Here is a 23,888-nt window from a genome sequence, read left to right as displayed (position 1 = left end):
TGTTGTTGCCTACCTTCAGCACCTGGGGGCGGCCCTTCAGGAAGTCAAAGGACCCAGTTTCACAGGGCGGGGTTCAGACCCAGGTTCCTTAGCTTAATGATGAGCTTGGAGGGTACTATGGTGTTGAAGGCTGAGCTGTAGTCAATGATATTCCTCTAGGTATTTCTCTTGTCCAGATGGGATAAGGCAGTGTGATGGCGTCAACCGTGGACATTGTGTGTGAATTTGGATAAAACACAACATTGTACGGTTGGATCACATGATTCTAAGCTCTAACTAAACCATGTTGAAAAAAAATCCAATAGTGGTGTGTTTTCATTAAAATAAATCAGATGCTTTCTATGAAAACCCCCAATTTGGCCAGCCTAACCAGCCGCCAGATGGCATGGCACTATTATTACAAATGACGTAAAGGGGATAATAGGGCCATCTGGCGACCGTTTGGGCTACATTTTGGCATGTCTCACGTCATGTTTGTTCAAAATCGTTGTAAAGCCATTGTTATTTTGTTTCTTTGACAAAGTCAGTTCTGAAGATTGTGACGTTTAATGTGATGTGATTAATTTACGTTTGTTCCTCAGGTGATTGTTCTAGCACCAGAGGGCGCTGTGCATTCGTAAACAGGAAAAGGTGGGAAATGCCATGGCATGCGGTAAGGTAAACTGGACAGGTTGTATCTGTGTTCGAAGTATGAACATGTATCCATGTTTGCTCGTAGCTACCATTGGATGATATATGTAAACGTTTTATGCGTGCATGTCCACTATTTGGAAATCGTATCTCACGTTCATTTATAATGTGGTTGTCAAGGGATAACCACGCGACTGAATGCTATCTGGGAGGCTTCGGACGTCCATACCGCCATTTAAATTGAAATGTAGCTGAAATGGGTATGGTAAATAAATGTACGTTAGGGTAGGGACGGCCCAAGGATCCCGGATAGCACTGATCGTAAACGAACTGGCTAATAAATGTGCCTACGCAGCCACAGACAACGTAATCTTTGACGAAGCTAGGCCACCGTTAACGTGCTGAGCCAGCATCAGCTCAGCTGTCAGTTGTGTGTGGACCTTGTCCCTTCTGCGTAGCTAAAAGTGTCCCCTCTCCACAGTTTCACGCAGCATCCATCCAGTCAGTAGACTCCGGTTGCATAAGGTTACATAATTATCGGGAAATCTCGGTATTGCTGCACCAGAAACAAGCGAAGCAGCCAAAGCAAAGGATGTAGCTAGAAACACGGTGGGTAACGTTAACTTAACTAGCTAACCTTAGTTCGCTGTTAAAACTAGCGTTAGCATGTATGAGCTAGCAATCTTAACTAGCTAAATTAACCGAGCTAGTTCTAATTCGAAGTTAGCTAGCTACTACGTCAACAGTATATTAGTTAGCGAACGGAAACTGTTAACGGAAAGGAAAATTTGAGCTAACGTTAATTGTTATAGCTAAACAGCAACATGAAAAAAAACTAACGTTATTTGACACTATATATATTTTGTTTGCCAATATCAAAGGCTCAATGTTGGCTGTTTAATTTCTGCTGCACTTGTTAGCAATATCAAAGGCTCAGTGTTAGCTGTTTAATTTCTGCTGCACTTGTTAGCTACAGTCATACAAAATGTAACGTTATGTATTGTAAAAAGTACCTAGCTAGCTAACGGAGATGCCCTGTCTTGAAGAGAGTAGTCAGTATCACCTTGAGATCTAATACAGTTGCTCAGAGTTACTACCAATGTGTATAATAAAATATTGGTTACTACAGCCGTTTGCCAAGCTATTCATTGTGAGCTGTTGCAGTGGTTCAGGGAACTATGCACCTATTCATACCCACCCACTAATCAAAAGGCAAATATTAAACTCACACACACTGGGATTTTAGACTGATAAGCTATGCAATATGCTTTGAAAATTAGCAGATAACATGGCAAACATGATAACGGCATGAGACAATGTCATTGTAACCACGATGGCTGTAACATGCAACTGGAAAAGACTGAAGGTTGGTAGCTAAATCAAATTGTGAGCAGAATGACTAGGGATATTTTCTTTAGAAAGCCAAGGGATGTGCTGCTATTGAGTCAGTCACATGATTCATGGAAAAATGCATAGATAATGTGATACCGATGGTGTCTTTCAAAACTTAAACTGTGGATTGATGAGAAACTGAAGGAGAGAGACGCTGCTTATAAATACGGCAAGGTGACTGGGGACAATTGTTTGGTTAAACAGTACAAATATGACCTATGCAGATAAATCAAGATGAGGAGACACAAGTATAGGTACAACATGGAGGAGAAATTTTGTGGTTTGGATACTAGGTGTATGTGGCAGTGGCTTCTAAACATCACGAATTACAAAAAGAAACCCAGTCAAGTTGTGGACACCAACGCTTGCCTCCCTACCGGACGAGCGAAACTTATTTTTCTCACGCTTTGTGCAAAACGACTCTGAGCTGCAGAGGAGCGCCCCTGAGGACCACGAGGCTACGTGCTTAAGGTCTCCATGGAGGGCGTATGTAAGTCATTCAATCGTGTAAACCCTCACAAGGCTGCCGGCCCAGACGACATCCCTAGCCTCAGAACATGTGCAGACCAACTAGCTGTTGTGTTTTCTGAAATGTTCAATCTCTAACTCAGGCCGTTATTCACACTTGCTTCAAGATGTCCACCATCATTCCTGTGCCCAAGAAAGGGAAAGTAACTGAACTGAATAACTATCGACCAGTAGCTCTCATGTAATGAAGTTATTCAACAGGCTAGTCAGAGTTGGTCACCTCCTCCCTCCCCGACACACTTGACCCTCCAATTTACCTACTGCCCAACAAGATCCACAGACTACGCAATCGCCATTGCACTGCACACTGCCCTCACCCACCTGGACAAGAGGAATGCATATGTGAGGGATGCTGTTCGACTACCGCTCGACCTTCAATACCATAGTGCCCTCTAAGCTCACAGCCCTGGGACTTACCTCCCTATGCTACTGGGTCATGTAATTTCTGACAGGGAGACTACCTGGTGAAGGTAGGCAACATTACCACCTCCACACTGATCTTCAGCATGGGGCCCCACAAGGGTGTGTCCTCAGTCCCCACCTGCACTCACTGTATACCCACTACTGAGTGAACTCTCACAGCTCCATCATCAAGTTCACTGCAGACACGACAGTAGTAGGCCTGATTGCCTACAGGTCTGTCCCCGAGGACCCTCAGTGTTCTATGGGAGCATCATCAAGCATACTGTCTGGCTGCATCGCAGCTTTGTAACTCCACCGCCGCTGACCGCATGGCACGACAGAGGGTGGTATGCTCAGCCCACCATTGGGTGCACACTGCCTGCCCTCCAGGACACCTACAACACCAGGTGTCGCAGGGAGGCTAAGATTATCATCAGGTAGCTCAGCCACACGAGCCACAGCCTGGTCTCCCCGCTTCCATCACTCAGCCGCAGGCAATATAGGAGCATTATGGCTAAAACTCAGACTGGCCTAATGCTTGTACCTCCAGACCGCTGAATAGCCACCAGTAGCCGTCGTCGTCCCCCAACAGACATCTACCCTGCCCACACCCCAATGGACATTATCATATCTCAGTTGTAAATATGTATACATTTTTTGCTTTATTCACACCTACGCTGTTGGCACACGGAGCGCAAGTATTTCTCTGTAGACTGCAACTACATCTGCACCCTGTGCAGGTGCCAAAAACATCCTCTGACCAGTAGATTGTATCAGTTGAACAGCATGACTAATGCTCATTCGATATGCTTTCAGCACTCTGACTACGCTGTGGCATTAACCTTCAGTCAGCTCGATTGGCGTCTTTTGGCTTGCTGTTTGGTACACTTCTGCGTTGCTGCATACAGCAGATGATGCCGATATTTTAGCTAATTCCCTTCAATAATTATTTTTATCTCCCCCATGATAAGGAAGTGGGAAGATTGTGGAAAGGGAGAAGAGCGGGATCATTAGGACGTTGTGCCCACAGGCTCGGCGCGTGTGTGTGCGTTGGGGTGCATGCAGCTTTAGAATACCGCACTGATGGAGAAGAGAGACAGGAAGCCGGGCTACTTTGCCAGGTAAGTGAACGGTTCTTCTGTGTATAGCCTCTTTTAGGTCTATGCCAAAGTGTTTATAGTGTTGTGTTTTTCGAGAGCCTGTGAAGTGGGTTTTAGTGTTACCAGCATGTGGCAACAGTTTTGATTCCCTGTGTGCATAGCGATTTGAGGGAGGACGGGATGTTTTGTAGCACCACTAACTGACGTCCCACTATGCCGTTGTTTGTTACGGTGCATTGAGTGACTGTCCACTTTTACTCTGACTGACATTGTGTTCACTGAGTAGTGCTCTGTAGCCATCTGGCCCTCACTGCACTGGGTACACCTGATACTGGCACTGATGCAATGGAGTCATGCGTCAATGCTCACGCACAGTAGAGTAGCCGACTGGATTTCTATCCCTGTAAGTAGCTGAAGCATGAGACATCCAGCAGTGATGATGTATGCTTGAGATCCTGGCTCTCTACTCCTGGGATAAGGAGGTTGCTGCTGTTTTTGGACGAGTTGTTTATGTTTTGCTGCGCTTGAGTGAGTACGCAGACAGACTAGCTATTCCTCTGCTACCAGGCTAGAGAGAAAGCAAGAGGGGGATAAAAAGGTAAAGCGCCAAAGGAAATCTCTACATTCCTCTCTTGTTAATGTCCCTGTGTGAAACAGTAGTGTGCTGTGTGGAATTTGTTGGTGGAATCCAGAAATGTTTACCATATGTGTGTATGCTCTGCTGCTGTGTTTGTAATGGAAGAGATGCTATTTGAAGGCCAGAACTATATCTGTCTGTCTTGTATCCAAACCTATTGATCCAGTGCTCCTCCATTACTCTGTCGCTGTCAAGCGCTCTCTTTAGTCGTCTGCTTCTCCATTTTCACATGTCCTTTGCCTGTACAGCATCTGTTTTCCTTGAATTTTGATTTCCCTGCCCCACTCTTTCTCCAGCTTTTTCTGTACTGGGCCCAGACAGCCAGGATCTTGTTTACAATCCATTTCAATCTGACTAGAGCTACATGCTGCCATGTCGGCTTAGTTAGCTGCAGCTGCCCCTGTTAATGAACCCAGGCAGGCGGGGGTGGGAGATGCCATGACATCACCGCCTGACCTATCAATAATGAATCAGGAAAAAGGACAGAGGAGAAGAGAAAGTGGGCAAGCAAAAGACAGTGACGTTTTGGATTTCTGTTTTTGAGTTTTTCACAACCTAACAGGAAACATTCATTAGTCGTGAAATCCAATGTTCATAAGCATGATTGGAAGTAAACAGATTGACCACCCCTCTCTCCATATCCTCAGGTTGAAGAGACGGAGACAGCTCAAACAGAGCCAATCAGAGAAGGCTATGGCTGAGCAGAACCCGTCGGATTCGTCCTTAAAGACGCCCGTCATCTCCTGCCCATCCCTCCCTGCTTTTTCTGATCCTCAGGAGAGGATAATACCAAACCCACCTGAAGGTTTAGGTAAAACACGCCTCACACACACAGCCTTTCTATGGGCACATTAAAAAAAGGTCAGAAGTGCACTACATGACCAAAAGTGTGGACATCTTGTCGAACATCTCATTCCAGAATCATGGGCATTAATATGGAGTTGGTTTCCCCTTTGCTGCTATAACAGCCTCCACTCTTCTGGGAAAGCTTTCCACTAGATGTTGGAACAGTGCCGCGAGTCCAATAAACTCTCATTCACGTCTTGTCCCAGAATCGCCCAGAATGCACCACGCAGTCCATGGGAAACGTTGCCCATGCTACGCCAATGGGCCGTGTGGTGCATTCTGGGCGATTCTGGGACAAGACGTGAATGGGAGTTTATTGGACGCTAGCTCAAAAACCCAACATTAACACAAATTTCATCAACAATAAGTACAACATTGCAAATATTTTCTGAGATGTGAGATAATTAACTTGCTATCTGTAATATCGTATAGCTTTGGAATCGTGACATTCTCTACTTTCAAGGAAAATAGACGTGTTTCTTGACATACGCAATCCCTTCTCAAAGTCCGTGTAACGATTAACTTGACCGTGCATGACTGTTCACACGATTGGACCACAGTCTGCTGGGTGGATAATTATATGTTCCTTCATTCATTGGATTCAGACTCCACTCTGTGAGGCACATCGATCTGCAGGTTGAACATGATGAGATTGTGGACAGCTAACTACCTACTTTACATGATGGTATTGTCTTTGGTTGTTGTGTTTAACTACGTTTGCTAGCAAGCCAGCCCATAACGAGATCATTGCGTTGTGGATTTTTGTAGTCGACTTGACCTGCAACAGATTTCAACAACGATTTTCCATGTTGCTACCAACCTTATTATAAAAGGAAAATTAAACATTTGTTCACAAAATAATTCTCACATTTAAAGGAATGGTGGCTTTTTCCTTTTAAGGACACCAGCTCTTTCCATGACAGACTGACCAGGTGAATCCAGGTAAAAGCTATGTTCCCTTATTGAAGTCACTTGTTAAATCCACTTCAATCAGTGTCAATGAAGGGGAGGAGACAGGTTAAATAATGATTTTTAAGCCTTAAGACAATTGAGACATCGATTGTGTATGTGTGCCATTCAGAGGGTGAATTGGCAAGACAAAAGATTTAAGTGCTTTTTGAACGGGATATAAACTCAGCAAAAAAAGAAACGTCCTCTCACTGTCAACTGTTTATTTTCAGCAAACTTAACATGTAAATATTTGTATGAACATAAGATTAAACAACTGAGACACAAACTTAGCAAGTTCCACAGACATGTGACTAACAGAAATTGAATAATGTGTCCCTGAACATAGGGGGGGTCAAAATCAAAAGTAAGTCAGTATCTGGTGTGGCCACCAGCTGCATTAAGTACTGCAGTGCATCTCCTCCTCATGGACTGCACCAGATTTGCCATTCTTGCTGTGAGTTGTTACCCCACTCTTCCACCAAGGCACCTGCAAGTTCCCGGACATTTCTGGGGGGAATGGCCCTAGCCTTCACCCTCCGATCCAACAGGTCCCAGACGTGCTCAATGGGATTGAGATCCGGGCTCTTCGCTGGCCATGGCAGAACACTGACATTCCTGTCTGGCAGGAAATCACGCACAGAACGAGCAGAATGGCTGGTGTCATTGTCATGCTGGAGGGTCATGTCAGGGTGAGCCTGCAGGAAGGGTACCACATGAGGGAGGAGGATGTCTTTCCTGTAACGCACAGCGTTGAGATTGCCTGCAATGACAAACAGCTCAGTCAGATGATGCAATGACAGACCGCCCCAGACCATGACGGACCCTCCACCTCTAAATCGATCCCGCTCCAGAGTTCAGGCCCTGGTGTAACGCTCATTCCTTCGACGATAAACGCGATTCCGACCATCACCCCTGGTGAGACAAAACCGCGACTTGTCAGTGAAGAGCACTTTTTGCCAGTCCTGTCTGGTCCAGCGCCACTGGGTTTGTGTCCATAGGTGACATTGTTGCCGGTGATGTCTGGTAAGGACCTGCCTTTACAACAGGCCTGCAAGCCCTCAGTCCAGCCTCTCTCAGCCTATTGCGGACAGTCTGAGCACTGATGGAGGGATTGTGCGTTCCTGGTGTAACTCGGGCAGTGGTTGTTGCCATCCTGTACCTGTCCCGCAGGTGTAATGTTCGGATGTACCGATCCTGTGCAGGTGGTGTTGCACGTGGTCTACCACTGCGAGGACAATGTCTCCCTGTAGCGCTTTCTTAGGGGTCTCAGAGTACGGACATTGCAATTTATTGCCCTGGCCACATCTGCAGTCCTCATGCCTCCTTGCAGCCTGCCTAAGGCACGTTTACAGAGATGAGCAGGGACCCTGGGCATCTTTCTTTTGGTGTTTTTCAGAGTCCGTAGAAAGGCCTCTTTCGTGTCCTAAGTTTTCATAACTGTGACCTTAATTGCTTACCGTCTGTAAGCTGTTGGTGTCTTAACGACCGTTCCACAGATGCATGTTCATGAATTGTTTATGGTTCATTGGACAAGCATGGGAAACGGTGTTTAAACCCTTTTAAAATGAAGATCTGTGAAGTTATTTGGATTTTTTTGAATGAGCTTTGAAAGACAGGGCCCTGAAAAGGGGACGTTTCTTTTTTTTGCTGTTTAGTAGTAGGTGCCAGGCGCACCAGTTTGTGTCAAGAACTGCAACGCTGCTGGGTTTTTCCACATTGAACAGTTTCCCGTGTGTATCAAGAATAGTCCACCACCCAAAGGACATCCAGTCAACTTGACACAATTGTGGGATGCATTGGAGTCAACATGGGCCAGCATCCCTGTGGAATGCTTTTAACACCTTGTAGAGTCCATGCCCCAACGAATTGAGGCTGTTCTGAGGGCAAAATGGGAAGGTGCAAGATCTTCAAGTTCCTCTGTGTCCACATCACTAAGGATCTATCGTGGTCCAAACACACTAACACCATTGTGAAGAGGGCACGATGCCTCTTCCTCAGGAGACTTAAACGATTCAGCATGGGCCCTCAGATCCTCAAAAAGTTCTACATCTGCATCATTGAGAGCATGTTGACTAGCTGCATCAACGCTTGGTATGGGCAACCGCTTGGGATCCGACCACAATGCCCTACAGAAGGTAGTGCGGATGGTACATCACAAAAAATTGTCAGACTGCAGCCACCCAAGTCATAGACTGTTCTCTCTGCTACCGCACGGCAAGCAGTACCGATGCACCAAATCTGAAACCAACAAGACCCTGAACAGCTTCTTCCCCCAAGCCATAAGACTGTTAAATAGTTAGTCTGGGTAGCTATTTGGTTAACTATTTAACAATTTGCGTTGATCCTTTTTCCACTACATTTTTTGACTCATCACATATGCTGTTCACATACTGTTTACTAAAATCTGTCACTTTATTCCTACTTTATAAGTACATATCGATCTACCTCAACTACCTCGTACCCCTGCACATGGACTCGGTACTGATACCTGTTGTATGTAGCCATGTTATTGTTAATCAATGTGTGTGTCTTAATACTTTTATGTGTTTTACTTTTCTATTATTTCTATATTTTCTTTCTCTCAGCATTGTTGGGAAGGACCCGTAAGCAAGCATTTCACTGTTCGTCCACACCTGTTGTTTACGAAGTGACAAATAAAATTTGGTTTGAAGTAAACAACATTTGCAAAATAGTATTTGCGGGAATACACTGTTCTCAAAGACACATGATGTGAGTCGTTTTGTGTGACAGATTAATGTTTCCGTAGTTTTTTCTGGATCCACCACCCAAAAGGACATCCAGTCATGGTTTGGGGGCGTGGCTACTGGTGCTGTCGCTGATTAGACATTTTAGAGGCCCTCGTGTCGGCCGCAGTGACAAAATGTAGCTGTTTTTAAAGCTAATTTCCTGTAATTCTACACATTTTGCCATGGCTCATGCAATCTGAGTGACTCAAACATTATAGCACAATCAATGGGATCCCCATGCCATGGTAAAAAATACTCCAAAATGCATAATTTTTTACATTTTAGATGTACCTGACTGTCAAGCTTTTATGTTGATTGTTGGTTCTCAAAAATCATCTTATTTAAAGGTCCATTATATTTTCTACATACTTTATATCTGGTTTTAGTCTTATGTTTACCCCTACAATTATGTTCTATTCACTGTTTGGACATGGGCGGCCCCTAATTATAATAATAATAATGTAACTTTTCCATACAGAAAACCCTGATCTTCGTTATAATCTGAGAGGAAAATCTAAATATGCAACAACTAGGACTGGTGGTTAATGACTAGGATTGTCCCTTTTTGGCTTCTGGACAACAAAGAAAGTTGATATGAAAACCAGTAGTGAAATTCTGAGAAGCTTTTTTGTTTCCTACTGCTAGCTAAGCTGCTGAGTGCTGCTCCTCTGTCTCTCCCTCTGCTCCACTGCTGCAGCCTGTGTCTGAGTTGCCTAGCAATGAGTCTCCTCTCTGGCTTGCTCATGGCTCACTCTGGCGAGACAGAGCCATTTAGTTGACACATTAAGCAAGCTACTTTCTTACTCCATACACTCTATAGTGATACATTGCTAGTCTGCAGCCTTTTTAATTCTGAGGATGTTGCATAATGACCATACAAACAAGTTATTAAATCCGAAAAGGTAGTCATCCTAGTTATGCACTGACTAAGGAGTCTATGTAGGACTACACTGCATTAACTTAGCAACTTTTAAAAATCTATATTATGACACTGGTACAAAGACCGTAATGAGTAAGTGACCGCTCTTACCAGAGGTCAATTCTGTGTGGATGTACAGTGACCCACAGCTGGACTCCTCACAGCCTGCTGTACAATGCTGAGTCATTCCTCCAGTTTCTATAGAGGAGCTGGAGTAGAGGAAAGCGGAAGTAGTGGGAGGGTGTTCTAATGAACTGGTTCTGGCAATAAGAAGTGCTGACTATGACTGTAGCGTACAGAGTTCACTAGGATACTAGCTAGCCGTGTGTGTGTGTGTGTTCGCGAGCTAGGGTTATGCTTTTTAATATAATTCTATTTAAAGCAGTGTGCACTAGTTTGTTGGTGTATACATGCATTTTGTTTCTGAATGAACGGAGCGATTATTTTTATTAATCTCTATACTGTGTCACTGACCTATTTCTCTGTCTTTCAGATGACAGCAACAACATGAGCAGCCAGGCCAAGAAAGAGAAGAGGAGGCCCCCCGGGACAGTGGAGTATACTGTGAGTACAGGCTGCCTCCGTAATGCCTCACTACCTCCACCCTCTGACACTACAACTCCCACATAGGGTTCTGACTCAGACTCCTAACTTAGGTTGTCAATGTGGACGATAAGCCTACATTTTTTTGAAATTCAATAATAAAGCAAAAAGGTTGCATCCTATTCAGGGAGTCAAGGTTTCTGCTTTCTACTTTAGTCTTTCGTGCTGCATTTTGGCTTGGCTAGATTGATACTTTTGGGAATAAACATTTACCAAGGATGTAACTTTGTTGCAGGTGGGACCCCAAGAATCTCTAAACAGCATTGCTCTGAAGTTCAATATCACCCCCAACAAATTGGTGCAGCTCAACCGCCTCTTTTCCCGCAGTGTCTATCCAGGACAGGTGAGCTTTCAGCACTTAACACACCACTTCCTGCTGTCAATCTTAGCTTTCTGATTGGCAAACAAGCCTGTCTGTCACCCTTGCAGAAGCTATTTGTTCCTGACGTGGGCCAATCGGAAGCCGACTCTCAGTCTGTGGGTTCCTCTGACCCCACCTCCATCAAAGATCTAACAGAGAAGGTGTCACAGGTAAGTCAGTTATCCTTGATAAGAACAACCCAGACTAAAGTAATCAATTTGATCCTAGTACTGTGCTCGTCCCTGCTGCCTGGCAATGTTACAGGATGGAGACTTCAGTGGCAGATCAGTAAGACCGCTACGACGTGAGCGGTCTTCCCTGTCCGAGGATGAGAACCCCGCCATTGTCAAGTTCATCAAGATGAGCTGCAAGTACTTCACTGACGGAATGGTGAGTGGCCACGCCAGAGGCCATTTTGAAATTAAAACAACCACCACAGCAACAGAGATTTAAAACTTGTGTCTTCTATTGTCTCCCAGGGTGTGGTGGGAGGGGTGATGATCGTGACGCCCAACAACATCATGTTTGACCCTCACAAGTCGGACCCCCTGGTGATTGAGCACGGCTGTGAGGAGTACGGCCTGATCTGCCCAATGGAGGAGGTGGTGTCTGTGGCCCTCTACAACGACATCTCCCGCATGAAGCTGAAGGACGCGCTGCCGTCGTAAGGACCCACCCAGGCATCCTGAGACTCTTTCGCACTGTCAATTCATCTTTCACTCCCTATTTAAACCCTTTTTCCCCCTTTCCTGATCTTATCCTTGCTTTCCTTGCTTATTTGTCAAGTGTCGCATTCTGTCTTTCTACCTCTTTCTGCACTCTCCCTTGTTCGTTCGTTCGTTCGTTCTTCTCCTTCGGAGGTGAAAATGTTAACTGATTGGCCGAGCTCATGCTGTTGGGTTTCCTGTACCAAATTGTAGGGGCAGACATAACACTCCATTTTTTTTAGTTTATCTGTTTCATTTTGTACTGGTTCATTGTTGTTTAATTAGTATTATTATTTAGCCTTTTTTAAATTATTTTATTTGTGTTCTGTTTTTGAGTTGCATTTTCATTTTGTTCATATATGATTTGTTAAAATTTTCCCATCCTCCGTTGTGATGTGCGTGTGGTGCCCCCTGACTCCTGGCCCGCACAGAGACCTACCCCAGGATCTGTGTCCTCTGTATAGGCCCGGAGAGTGGGAGGAGCTGCCCTCAGAGCGCGACCTCAACCCCTTCAGCCGCTACGAGGCGCTGGATCCCAAACGACCCATTGTCCTGGACGACATCGACTCTGCCCTGTCAGACACGGGTATGACTGAGAGATGACTTGTATTGGATCAGGATGAATCATAGAAAATCAATATACATCATAGTGAATCATTGTATGTGTAGTTTAAGAGAAATCTAAACCAAATGGCTTATGCGGAATAATTTATTTAGCATTATTTAGATCCATGTGGTAATTTTTGTAATACCTCATGGTTTCTTATATCCCAGTCATAGAGAGGGCAGAGTGTGAGCCAGCAGACCAGTCTCCATCAGACGAGGGTTTCACAGAGCTGGAGCTTCCCTTGAACGGGAGCGCTGAGGAACCAATGAGTGGATCCAGGCCACCTGCCAGTGCTACCAGCCAGGACCAGCGGGGAGAGCTCCCAGGATCTAGTTCCCCTAAACGGGTGGAGTCCCAGTCCCTCTCTGACCCAGTCCCACTGACCTCGCAGAGAGGAGAGGAAGACGATGAAGGACTGGTCCAGAACCGCTCCATCGAGGAAACGACCCAATCACTGCCTGTCCTTTCAGAGACTGAGAATAACGGTGAACTGTTGAAGCCTGCTAGCCTAGCCACACGCCAAGCCAAAGACGGGAACTCTTCAGGGCAACTGGTGAACGGTGTTAGCGACCAATCAGAATCGGCAATGGACCAAAATAGGAAGCTGAGCTTGAGTGAGACCGCTGCGGCTTCAGGGAAATGTTGTTCTCAGGAACCCAGCCCTGCAGAGGAGTGGCTGAGTGAGGAAGAGAAGCGAAAGAGGAGCAACAAGGCGGAGGTGAAGTCTTGGCTGCTGGAGAGGATGCAGGCGCCCATCCAAAGTGAGTGTTCACAAGCGGTTTGTGTGGTTTCTTGTATAGCATTATTTAAATATTACACTTCCCTCTCTCTCTCTGCAGACATGCTGCTCTCCACAGAGGAGAAGAGTAAGACCCCGCCCATGTTCCTTTGCTTCAAGGTGGGCAAGCCCATGAGAAAGTCCTTCATCATTGGCCGGACATCCAGCCCCGCCCACACGCGAGGAAAACAGCCAGAGTACTGGTTTGCTGTGCCCCAGGAGAGGTGAGAGGTCAACAATGACAACGGTCACAGTCGGAACCTCTTTGAGAACTGGGGTGTATTCACAATGCTATAAATGCTGAATGTTCTAAAACTTAAATGTGGTGTGTTTCAGGGTGGACCACCTCTATGCATTCTTTGTCCAGTGGTCTCCTGATGTGTATGGTAAGGAGGCCAGGGAGCAGGGCTTCGTGGTCGTGGAGAAGGACGAGCTCAACATGATCGATAACTTCTTCAGTGACCCCAAGTCTTCTCGCAGCTGGGAGGTGTGTTCACATGGCATGACCTTGGTCTGTGTGGTGGTGTATGTTCGCATTGTGTTTAAGTGTTTTGTGACTTTGTGGACTATGCGTTTTTTTGTGTTTAGCCCAAGCTGTGTTCAATGTTTTGACCATGCATTGAGTTTAGTATGTTTTGACTGTACTGTTGAGGTGTCTGACCATACATGGTTGTGTTCGTAGATCATCACCATCAACGAAGCGAAGCGCAGGCAGAGTTTTGGCAGCTATGATGGGGAGGAGCCTTTTGGGGATCTACTGCCCATGCTCAGTGACCCCAGTGCTCTGCTACAGGACACACACATAGAGAAGGTAAACACACAAATGCCATGACACACAAAACACTTTCAATCAAGAAAACATACCCAGTGTGACTTCACCTACACAACCTGCCCACAAACTCCGAAATACACATATTCACGCAATCACGTGTCTCTGTCTCCCCACAGCTTGCTTGTCGGCTGCCAGCGCGGGTGCAGGGGTATCCATGGCGACTGGCTTACAGTACGGTGGAACACGGGACCAGCCTAAAGACCCTGTACAGGAGCCTATTAGAGGTGGACAGCCCTGTGCTACTGGTCATTAAAGACATGGACAACCAGGTACTCACACACTGAACATGGTGCTCAATTTGTATTGGGCTCTTGAGTTTTATTTGCGCTCTTTATCTCTCCCCCCCAGTTGTTTGGGGGATACTCCACCCATCCCTTCAGAGTAAGTGAGCACTGCTATGGCACGGGAGAGACCTTCCTCTTCAGTTTCTGCCCTGAAATCAAGGTCAGACATAATCTCATTTATACTCTGTTGTATCTGCATACCTACACTACCGTTCAAAAGTTTGGGGTCACTTAGAAATGTCCTTGTTTTCCATGAAAACCTACATGAAATTGTTGCAAAATGAATTGGAAATATAGTCAGGAGAGTGACAAGGTTATAAATAATGATTTTTAATTTAAGTAATTGTGTCCTGCAAACTTTGCTTTCTTCAAAGACTCCTCCATTTGCATCAATTACAGCCTTGCAGACCTTTGGCATTCTAGTTGTCAATTTGTTGACTTATTCTGAAGAGATTTCACCCCATGCTTCCTGAAGCACGTCCCACAAGTTGGACTGGCTTGATGGGCACTTCTTACGTACCATATAGTCAAGCTGCTCCCACAACAGCTCAATAGGGTTGAGATCCGGTGACTGTGCTGGCCACTCCATTATAGACAGGATACCAGCTGACTGCTTCTTCCATAAATAGTTATTGCATAGTTTGGCGCTGTGCTTTGTCATTTCCGTGTTGTAGGAGGAAATTGGCTCCAATTAAGGGCCGTGTAGTGTATGGCATGGCGTTGCAAAATGGAGCAATAGCCTTCCTCCTTCAAGATCCCTGTACAAGTCTCCCACTTTACCACCGCCAAAGCAGGCCCAGACCATCACATTGCCTACACCATGCTTGACAGATGGCGTCAAGCACTCCTCCAGCATCTTTTCATTTTTTCTGTCTCGCGAATGTGATCCGAACACCTCAAACTTAGATTTGTCTGTCCATGACACTTTTTTTTCCAATCTTCCTCTGTCCAGTGTCTGTGTTCTTTTGCCCATTTTAATTTTGTATTTTTATTGGCCAGTCTGAGATATGGCTTTTTCTTTGCAACTCTGCCTAGAAGGCCAGCGTCCCAGAGTCGCCTCTTCACTGTTGATGTTGAGACTGGTGTTTTGCGGGTACTAGTTAATGAAGCTGCCCGTTGAGGACTTGTGAGGTGTCTGTTTCTCAAACTAGACACTCTAATGTACTTGTCCTATTGCTCAGTTGTGCACCGGGGCCTCCCACTCTTTTTATTCTGGTTAGAGACCGTTTGTGCTGTTCTGTGAAGGGAGTAGTACACAGCGTTGTATGAGATCTTCAGTTTCTTGGCAACTTCTCGCATACAATAGCCATCATTTCTCAGAACAAGAATAGACTGACTAGTTTCAGAAGAAAGTTATTTGTTTCTGGACATTTTGAGCCTATAATCGAACCCACAAATGCTGATGCTCCAGATACTCAACTAGTCTGAAGAAGGCCAGTTTTATTGCTTCTTTAATGAGAACAACCCTTTTCAGCTTTTCTAATGATCAATTAGCCTTTTAAAATGATAAACTTGGATTATCCAACACAAGGTGCCTTTGAAATGCAAGAGATGGTTGCTGATAATGGGCCTCTGTACGCCTATGTAGATGTTCCATTAGAAATCAGTCGTTTCCAGCTACAATAGTCATTTACAACATTAACAATGTCTGCACTGTACTTCTGATCAATTTGATGTTATTTTAATGGACAAAAAAAATGTGCTTTCAAAAACGAGGACATTTTTAAGTGACCCCCAAACTTTTGAACGTTAGTGTATGTTTTAGAATTCATATGACCTCTGTCATTGCCTTGCTGCCTGACTTGATGTGGGTTGCTTTTCCTTTTCTCAGGTTTACCGCTGGACTGGGGAGAACTCCTACTTTGTGAAAGGCAACACAGATTCTCTTCAGATGGGAGGAGGAGGGTGAGTGTATTTGAATATACAGTCCCTTCAGAAAGTATTCATACCTTCTGACTTATTACACATTTTGTGTTACAGCCTGTATTCAAAATGATTCTAACATAATTTTCTTCTCACCCATCTACACATAATACTCCATAGTGACAAAGTGAAATCATGTTTTTAGACATGTTAGCAAATGTATTGAAAGTGAAATATAAAATCTACATAAGTATTTATACCCCTGAGTCAATACGTTAGAATCACGCTTGGCAGTGATTACAGCTGAGAGTCTTTTTGGGTAAGTCTCTAGGAGCTTTGCACACCTGGATTGTACAATATTTGCACATTCTTTCATAAAAAATCTTCAAGATGTGTCAAGTTGGTTGTTGATCATTCTTAGTCAGCAATTGAAGTCTTTCCATAGAGTTTAAGTCAAAACTAACTGGGCCACTCAGGAACATTGGTAAGCAACTCCGGTCTTTATTTGGCCTTGTGTTTTAGTTTATTGTCCTGCGGAAAGGTGAATTTGTCTCCGTGTCTGTTGGAAAGCAGATTGAACCACGTTTTCCTCTAGGTTTTTCCTGTGCGTAGCGCTATTCTGTTTCTTTTTATACTAAAAAACTCCCCGGTCCTTGCCGATGACACACATACCCATAACATGATGTAGCCACCACCATTCCTGAAAATATGAATTGTGGTACTCGGTGTTGGATTTGCCCCAAACATATCACAAGACCTTGCATTCAGGACATAAAGTGAATTTCTTTGCCACTTTTTTTTTTTTCAGTTTTACTTTAGGGCCTTATTGCAAACAGGATGCACCTTTTGGAATATTTTTTATTCTGTACATGCTTCCTTCTTTTCACTCTGTCATGTAGGTTAGCTTTGTGGAGTAAGTACAATGTTGTTGATCCATCCTCAGTTTTCTCTTATCACAGCCATTAAACCCTGTTACTGTTTTAAAGTCACCATTGTCCTCATGGCGAAATCGCTGAGTGGTTTCCTTCCTCTACAGAAACTGAGTTAGGAAGGACGTTTGTATCCTTGAAGTGACTTGGTGTATTGATACACTATCCAAATTGTAATTAATAACTTCACCATGCTCAAACGGATATTCAATGTCTGCTTTATTTATTTAGTTTTTCCCTTATCTAACAATGGGTGCCCTTCATTGCGAGGCGTTGAAAAACCTCCCTAGACCTTGTGGTTGAATCTGTGAAATTCATGTTCTACTGAGGGACCTTACAATTAACTGCATATGGCTACAGAGATGAGGTAGTCCTTCAAAAACCATGTTAAACACAGAGGGAGTCCATGACTTGTTAAGCACATTTTTACTCCTGAACTTATTTAGGCTTGCCATAATAATGGGGTTGACTCAAGACATTTCAGCTTTTCATTTAATTAATTTGTCAAATTTCAAAAACATAACATAACTTTGAAAGTATGGGGTATTGTGTCACTGCAGTACACACACACACAATCTCAATTTAATATTTTTATTAATATTCTGGCTGTAACAACAGCTGGAAAAAGTCAAGGGGTGTGAATATGTTCTGAAGGTACTGTATGTGGTTGAGCAATGTGAGACTATCTTTGTGTGACCTGCTCTCTCTTTCTGTTGAAGTCAACTTGTAGTTATGAGTTTGTCTGACTTTTTCCTGTCTCTTTCTCCTTCCCTCCATCTAGAGGTCAGATAGGGCTGTGGCTGGATGCTGACCTGTATCATGGCACCACCTCCAGCTGTGCCACTTTCCACAACCAGCCCCTCTCTACTCAGAAGGACTTCATCATCCACAGTGTGGAGGTCTGGGCCTTCGAGTAGCCTCCCTCCACCTCATCCAGTCCCCTCCAAAACCCTCCAGGGGGGAGACCAGGATCTGGCTTCAACGCCCACCCCTTACTCTACCAGAATGGGAAGCTGATAATTTGACATGGTTTATGACATCTGATTTGATGTGGTTTGTCCTGAGGGTGGCAGAGGTGTGAGAAGCTGTGGCTGGTGAATTTCCCTATTACTCTATTGGCTGCCTTATACCTCCCATGCCACCCACAGCTATCCCAGCATGCAGCCTGCCTACAGAACTCAAAACTTCTACCCACTTGGAGAAGAGCGACATGTTCCTGGAGGATCGAAGAGGCAATTGTCCTAGCTAATGGAATCAGTCATGAGTTAATTTCAAACACAATATCAAAACATAGGCAATGAGATGTGAGATTGTTGTATTAGGGATGTGGCTAGTGGGTGCAATGCACATCAAAAAGGAACAAGGTATCTGGTTACAGGTGAGTAAACACAACCATCAATTCTCTACAAACGCAGAAAATCGGAATATTCTTGTTGACAAGTCCATAACATGTCAGGGGAAAAAACATGTGAAAAGAGGAAAGGTGAAAGGTTAGATGTTTTAGGTAGGCATTTTGTGACTAATTTCTCTTCCAAAACACATCTGCCCCAAAACCACTTTAAATATAGGAGTAATTGTTTACAAAGAAGAGGCTTACCATGACTGAAGGTTCTTGTTTTCATGTCTCCAGTCCTAAATAGACTTAATGAGAATGTTACATTGCATTTCAGAGCATTCCATGTCTCTTTCCAAAACAACTGTCAACTAAGAAGGGAACATAAAGGGGGTTTTGCAATGACCAAATGTCGTTTTATTTTACTTTTGTATCTGTTTTGTTTGTTTCTCGTCACATTTTATAATTTTTCTTATGATTTATTTGTACAAAGAATGTATGATTTTTGAAATAGTATCATTTTGTTACAGAATTGTATTTTTTTTTGGTGAATGTGTTGGTTTGTTTTCTGTTGTTTTTAGGTAAGTCCTGTAATCGGCCACAAGGTTGATACATCCAAGCACTAAATAGATTGAAGAATCTCAAGGCAGTATTAGTCTGTCACATCTTTGACCAACTGTACCTTCTCTTTGTTTTACGGTGTGTTTCTGTAAGTAGAGTGAGTTACTGCAGAGTGAGTTTAGTCTACTCAACTGTTCATTAGAACACATGAGCCAAGGGAAGTAAGACGGTTCAATAACTCCCAAGTTGATTGGTCTGGTCTGTGGCATTAACATCAGTCATTTGTTTGTGTATAAACCTGTCACGATTGTCATTTTCTGCCACTACATAAGGGAAGGACCGGTGAGTACTGAAATTCCGGGAAAGAAAGGGATATACCATTTTAGTTTTTTTTCTTAACGTGTTCTGTTGAGATCTTATACCACTGTTTTCCAGACCAATGTTGATAAATGGAGTGTTTTGTTTCTGTCTCAAGTAAGTTACCATGAGCTGACTAAACCTACTGCATGATATACAGAAAATACTGTAATACAGACAATACTGCTTAAATATGACATTCCCCTTTCTGCATCCTACTATTCACAAATCCTTATAGGTGTGGCTTTGTTTCTTTCTGTGTAATAGATGTTGAGTGTTGTTCTCACTGTGAATGTTCCCAAAGTGTTATTTCCTGTGAATCCAAAACTGTCATATTATAGGTGAGTATCACTGAGGATATTTATTGTATTGTTATGTTTAAAATGAAATAATAAACATAACATAATACGATTCCAGCCTGAGACTTTTCCCCCCCATATCCTCTTTTTTTTCCAAGGTTTGCTTATTTCCTTTTAGGTAGGCTACATAGGCACATTTACTATAGGTAAAGCTGACAATGTTTCAAAGTAGTTTAGGATTTATAAAATTGCTCAACATCTAGCAGGTGTAGGTGCTTGAGAATGCTATTCATTGACTACAGCTCAGTGTTCAACACCATAGTGCCCTCAAAGCTCATCACTTAGCTAAGGACCCTGGGACTTAACACCTCCCTCTGGATCCTGGACTTCCTGATGAGCTGCCCCCAGGTGGTAAAGGTAGGCAACAACACATCTGCCATGCTGATCCTCAACACGGGGGCCCCTCAGGGGTGCGTGCTCAGTCCTCCTATATTCCCTGTTCACCCATGACTGCATGGCCAAGCACAGCATTAAGTTTGCAGATGAGACAGCCTATAGGGAGGAGGTCAGAGACCTGGCAGTGGTGCCAGGATAACCATCTCAACGTGATCAAGACAAAGGAGATGATCGTGGGCTACAAGAAAAGAAGGGCCGAGCACACCTCCATTCTCATCGAGGCTGTAGTGGAGCTGGTTGAGCGCTTCAAGTTTCTTGGTGTCCACATCACCAACGAACTATCATCCAAACACACCAAGACTGTCTTGAAGAGGGCACGACAACACCTACTCCCTCCAGTTCCCTCCAAGATTTGACAGGGTCCTCAGATCCTCAAAAAGTTCTGCTGCTGCACCATCGAGAGCATCACCGCCTGATATGGCAACTGCTGCCACCAACCGCAAAGCACTATCGAGGGTAGTGCGTACGGAACAGTACATAACTGGGCCAAGCTTCCTGCCATCCAGGACCTCAATACCAGGCAGTGTCAGAGGAAGGCTCTAAAAATTGCCAAAGACGCCAGCCACCCTATTCATGGACTGTTCTCTCTGCTACTACACGGCAAGTGGTACCGGAGTGCCAAGTCTAGGTCCAAAAGACTTCTTAACAACTTCAAGCCATAAGACTCTTGAACTGCTAACCAAATGGCTACCTGGACTATTTGCATTGACCCCACCCACCCCCATTTTTACACTGTTGCTACTCTTTTTATTATCTATGCATAGTCATTTGACTTCTACATGTACATATTACCTCAATTACCTTGCCAAACCTTTGCCCCCGCACAATGACTCTGTACCGGTACCTCCTGTATATAGCCTCGTTACTGTTATTTTATTGTGGCTATTTAATTATTTGGTATTTTTACATGTTCTTTGTTTACTTCAGTATATTTAGTAAATACTTTCTTAATACTTGTTTTTTTCTTAACTGCATTGTTGGTTAAGTAAGCATCCCCCCTAAGATCTACAGCTGTTGTAATCGGTGCATGTGACAAATAACATTTGATTTGATGTCTGTTGAGCTGAGTTATTTCCTTACACCAGATGGGAAAACTGTTATGACAAAAGACACCTTTATGCCCAGGGGTTGTCTGGGACTCGACTTGCCACAACTTTTCATTAACTACTACACTATAGTTCTTATAGACAGTTTATGCAGTATTGCCCTATCATAAGATACGGGAGCTATACAAAGCAGACAAACATAGAGCTACTAAGTCAGCACAGCAGGAAGGAGGACTCTCCAGGACGGCGTGGTGAGAACTCGATCCGTTGGAATGTGAAGATAAGATGATTTATTTCTAAGAACACTTCGTAAACCACGCTCGAGTGGGCAGAGATAGGCATATTTCACTTGGACACGTTTCAATATGGAGAAAAGCCTAATTTTAAAATGGGTCCGCCGTGGTTCTGTGTAACGTAGTTATATTTGAGACCAGTGTATTCCAGTTAATTTCGTCTGACTTAAGTAAAATATATTTGAGAAGGAATCAACGAGTCCCAAACTGTTCTCAATAGAACATACCAGAGAGTAATCTGGTCTCAGAGCATTTCATATTATTCTGTATGTAAAGCCGAGACTCCATGTATTATGATATGTACAGTGGCAAAAAAAAGTATGTGAACCCTTTGGAAAGGCCTGGATTTCTGGATAAATTGGTCATCAAATTTCATCTGATCTTCATCTAGGTCACAAAAATAGACAAACAGTCTGTTTAAACTAATAACACACAAACAATTATACATTTTCATGTCTTTATTGAACACACCGTGTAAACATTCACAGTGCGGGGTTGGAAAAGTATGTGAACCCTTGGATTTAATAACTGGTTGACCCTCCTTTGGCAGCAATAACCTCAACTAAACGTTTTCTGTAGTTGCAGATCAGACCTGCACAACGGTCAGGAGGAATTTTGGACCATTCCTCTTTACAAAACTGTTTCAGTTCAGCAATATTATTGGGATGTCTGGTGTGAACTGCTCTCTTGAGGTCATGCCACAGCATCTCAATCGGTTTGAGATCAGGACTCTGTCTGGCCCACTCCAGAAGGGGTATTTTCTTCTGTTGAAGCCATTCTGTTGTTGATTTACTTCTGTTTTTGGTCGTTGTCCTGTTGCATCACCCAACTTCTGTTTAGTTTCAATTGGCGGACAGATAGCCTAACATTCTCCTGCAAAATGTCTTGATAAACTTGTAAATTAATTTTTCTGTCGATGAGAGCAAGCTGTCTAGGCCCTGAGGCAGCTAAGCAGCCCCAAATGATGATGCTCCCTCCACCATATGAGGTTTTGATGTTGGTGTGCTGTGCCTTTTTTTTCTCCACACAGTGTTGTGTGTTCCTTCCAAACAACTCAAATGTAGTTTAATCTGTCCACAGAATATTTTGCCAGTAGCGCTGTGGAACATCCAGGTGCACTTTTGCAAACTTCAGACGTGCAGAAATGTTTTTTTTGGACAGCAGTGGCTTCTTCCGTGGTGTCCTCCCATGAACACCATTCTTGTTTAGTGTTTTACGTATCGTAGACTCCTCAACAGAGATGTTAGCATGTTTCAGAGATTTCTGTAAGTCTTTAGCTGAAACTCTAGGATTCTTCTTAACCTCATTGAGCATTCTGCGCTCTACTCTTGCAGTCATCTTTGCAGGACCGCCACTCCTAGGGAGAGTAGCAACATTGCTGAACTTTCTCCATTTATAGACAATTTGTCTTACCATGGACTGATGAACGTCAAGGCTTTTAGAGATACTTGTGTAACCCTTTCCAGCTTGGCATGGTTCACATTAGGCAATACTTCTTGTGAATGGCAAACTCAAATGTTGTGAGTGTTTTTTTTAACCAGCAAGGCAGCTCTAACCAACATCTCCAATCTTGTTTCATTGATTGGACTCCAGGTTAGCTGACTCCTGATTTCAATTAGCTTTTGGAGAAGTCCTTAGCCTAGGGGCTCACATACTTTTTCCAACCTACACTGTGAATGTTTAAATGATGTATTCAATATAGACAAGAAAAATACAATAATTTGTGTGTTATTAGTTTAAGCACACTATGTTTGTCTGTTGTTGTGACTTAGATGAATATCAAATCAAATTTGATGACTAATTTATGCAGAAATCCAGGTAATTCCAAAGGGTTCACAAACTTTTTCTGACCACTGTATATTTGATATGGTTACATAAGACAGATGGTTACTCAAGGCAAATATTAAATAAGGGTGGTTGGATGGGTGGGAGTATAACACCAATGTCTAGCAACTCAAAAGGTTGTAAGTTTGAATTTCATCATGGACAACTTTAGCATTTTAGCAACTTTTCATCTACATACTACTTTTTAGCTACCAGAAACTGCTTAGCATGTTAGCTAACCCTAACCTTAACCCTTTTAGCTAACCCTTCACCTAACCCTGAACTTAACCCTTTAACCTTACTCCTAAACTTAAACTCCTAGTCTAGCTAACGTTGGCCACCGAGCTAGAATTTGTAACATATCATTCATTTTGAAAATCTGTAACACACTGTATGTTTTGCTTATTTGTAAAACATATAACATAAATTGTCATTTGTAACATATACGAAATGGGTGATGGACATGCACAAATTAATACATACCATATGAAATGTAACATATCATACTAAATAGTACCTCAGCTTTACGTACAGAATAATACAAAGTGCTCTTAGACCAGGTTGCAATGGGGGACATTGTTTTCTAACTAAGTTATTGGTATC

At 43.6% G+C, this 23,888-nt stretch overlaps 1 protein-coding gene across 5 annotated transcripts; it reads left to right on the top strand.

Annotated features, from left to right (window-relative positions):
• The first annotated feature begins 533 nt into the window (after nt 1–533).
• Nucleotides 534–19,778, top strand: LOC110529710 (nuclear receptor coactivator 7). 5 transcript variants are annotated; one of them, XM_021612165.2, is made up of 17 exons: nt 534–652; nt 3,924–4,073; nt 5,337–5,500; nt 10,646–10,716; nt 10,991–11,098; nt 11,185–11,286; nt 11,381–11,506; nt 11,596–11,780; nt 12,255–12,409; nt 12,598–13,191; nt 13,270–13,432; nt 13,545–13,695; nt 13,891–14,019; nt 14,157–14,309; nt 14,389–14,484; nt 16,156–16,229; nt 17,898–19,778. In XM_021612165.2, the coding sequence occupies exons 2-17, from the start codon at nt 4,036–4,038 to the stop codon at nt 18,031–18,033; spliced, it is 2,445 nt and encodes an 814-aa protein (XP_021467840.2). In that variant the 5' UTR covers nt 534–652; nt 3,924–4,035; the 3' UTR covers nt 18,034–19,778. The 5 variants fall into 5 exon arrangements, with proteins under 5 accessions (XP_021467840.2, XP_021467841.2, XP_021467839.2 ...); XM_021612166.2 differs by having other exon boundaries at nt 630–652; nt 3,928–4,073; XM_021612164.2 differs by lacking the exon at nt 534–652 and adding an exon at nt 739–1,239 and having other exon boundaries at nt 3,928–4,073.
• The last annotated feature ends 4,110 nt before the right edge of the window (nt 19,779–23,888 follow it).

Source organism: Oncorhynchus mykiss, chromosome 8 (assembly GCF_013265735.2).
Source record: "Oncorhynchus mykiss isolate Arlee chromosome 8, USDA_OmykA_1.1, whole genome shotgun sequence".
In the NCBI taxonomy this organism is placed as follows: Eukaryota; Metazoa; Chordata; class Actinopteri; order Salmoniformes; family Salmonidae; genus Oncorhynchus; species Oncorhynchus mykiss.
Note: the sequence above shows the minus strand (reverse complement) of the source record. Positions and strands in the feature narration are given on the sequence as shown.

Coding starts and splice junctions, on each gene's coding strand:
- LOC110529710 (XM_021612165.2), top strand. CDS start 4,036: ATGGAGAAGAGAGACAGGAAGCCGGGCTACTTTGCCAG. Junction 11,781..12,254: donor CTGAAGGACGCGCTGCCGTC/GTAAGGACCCAC, acceptor TGGCCCGCACAG/AGACCTACCCCAGGATCTGT. Junction 13,696..13,890: donor AGTCTTCTCGCAGCTGGGAG/GTGTGTTCACAT, acceptor TTGTGTTCGTAG/ATCATCACCATCAACGAAGC.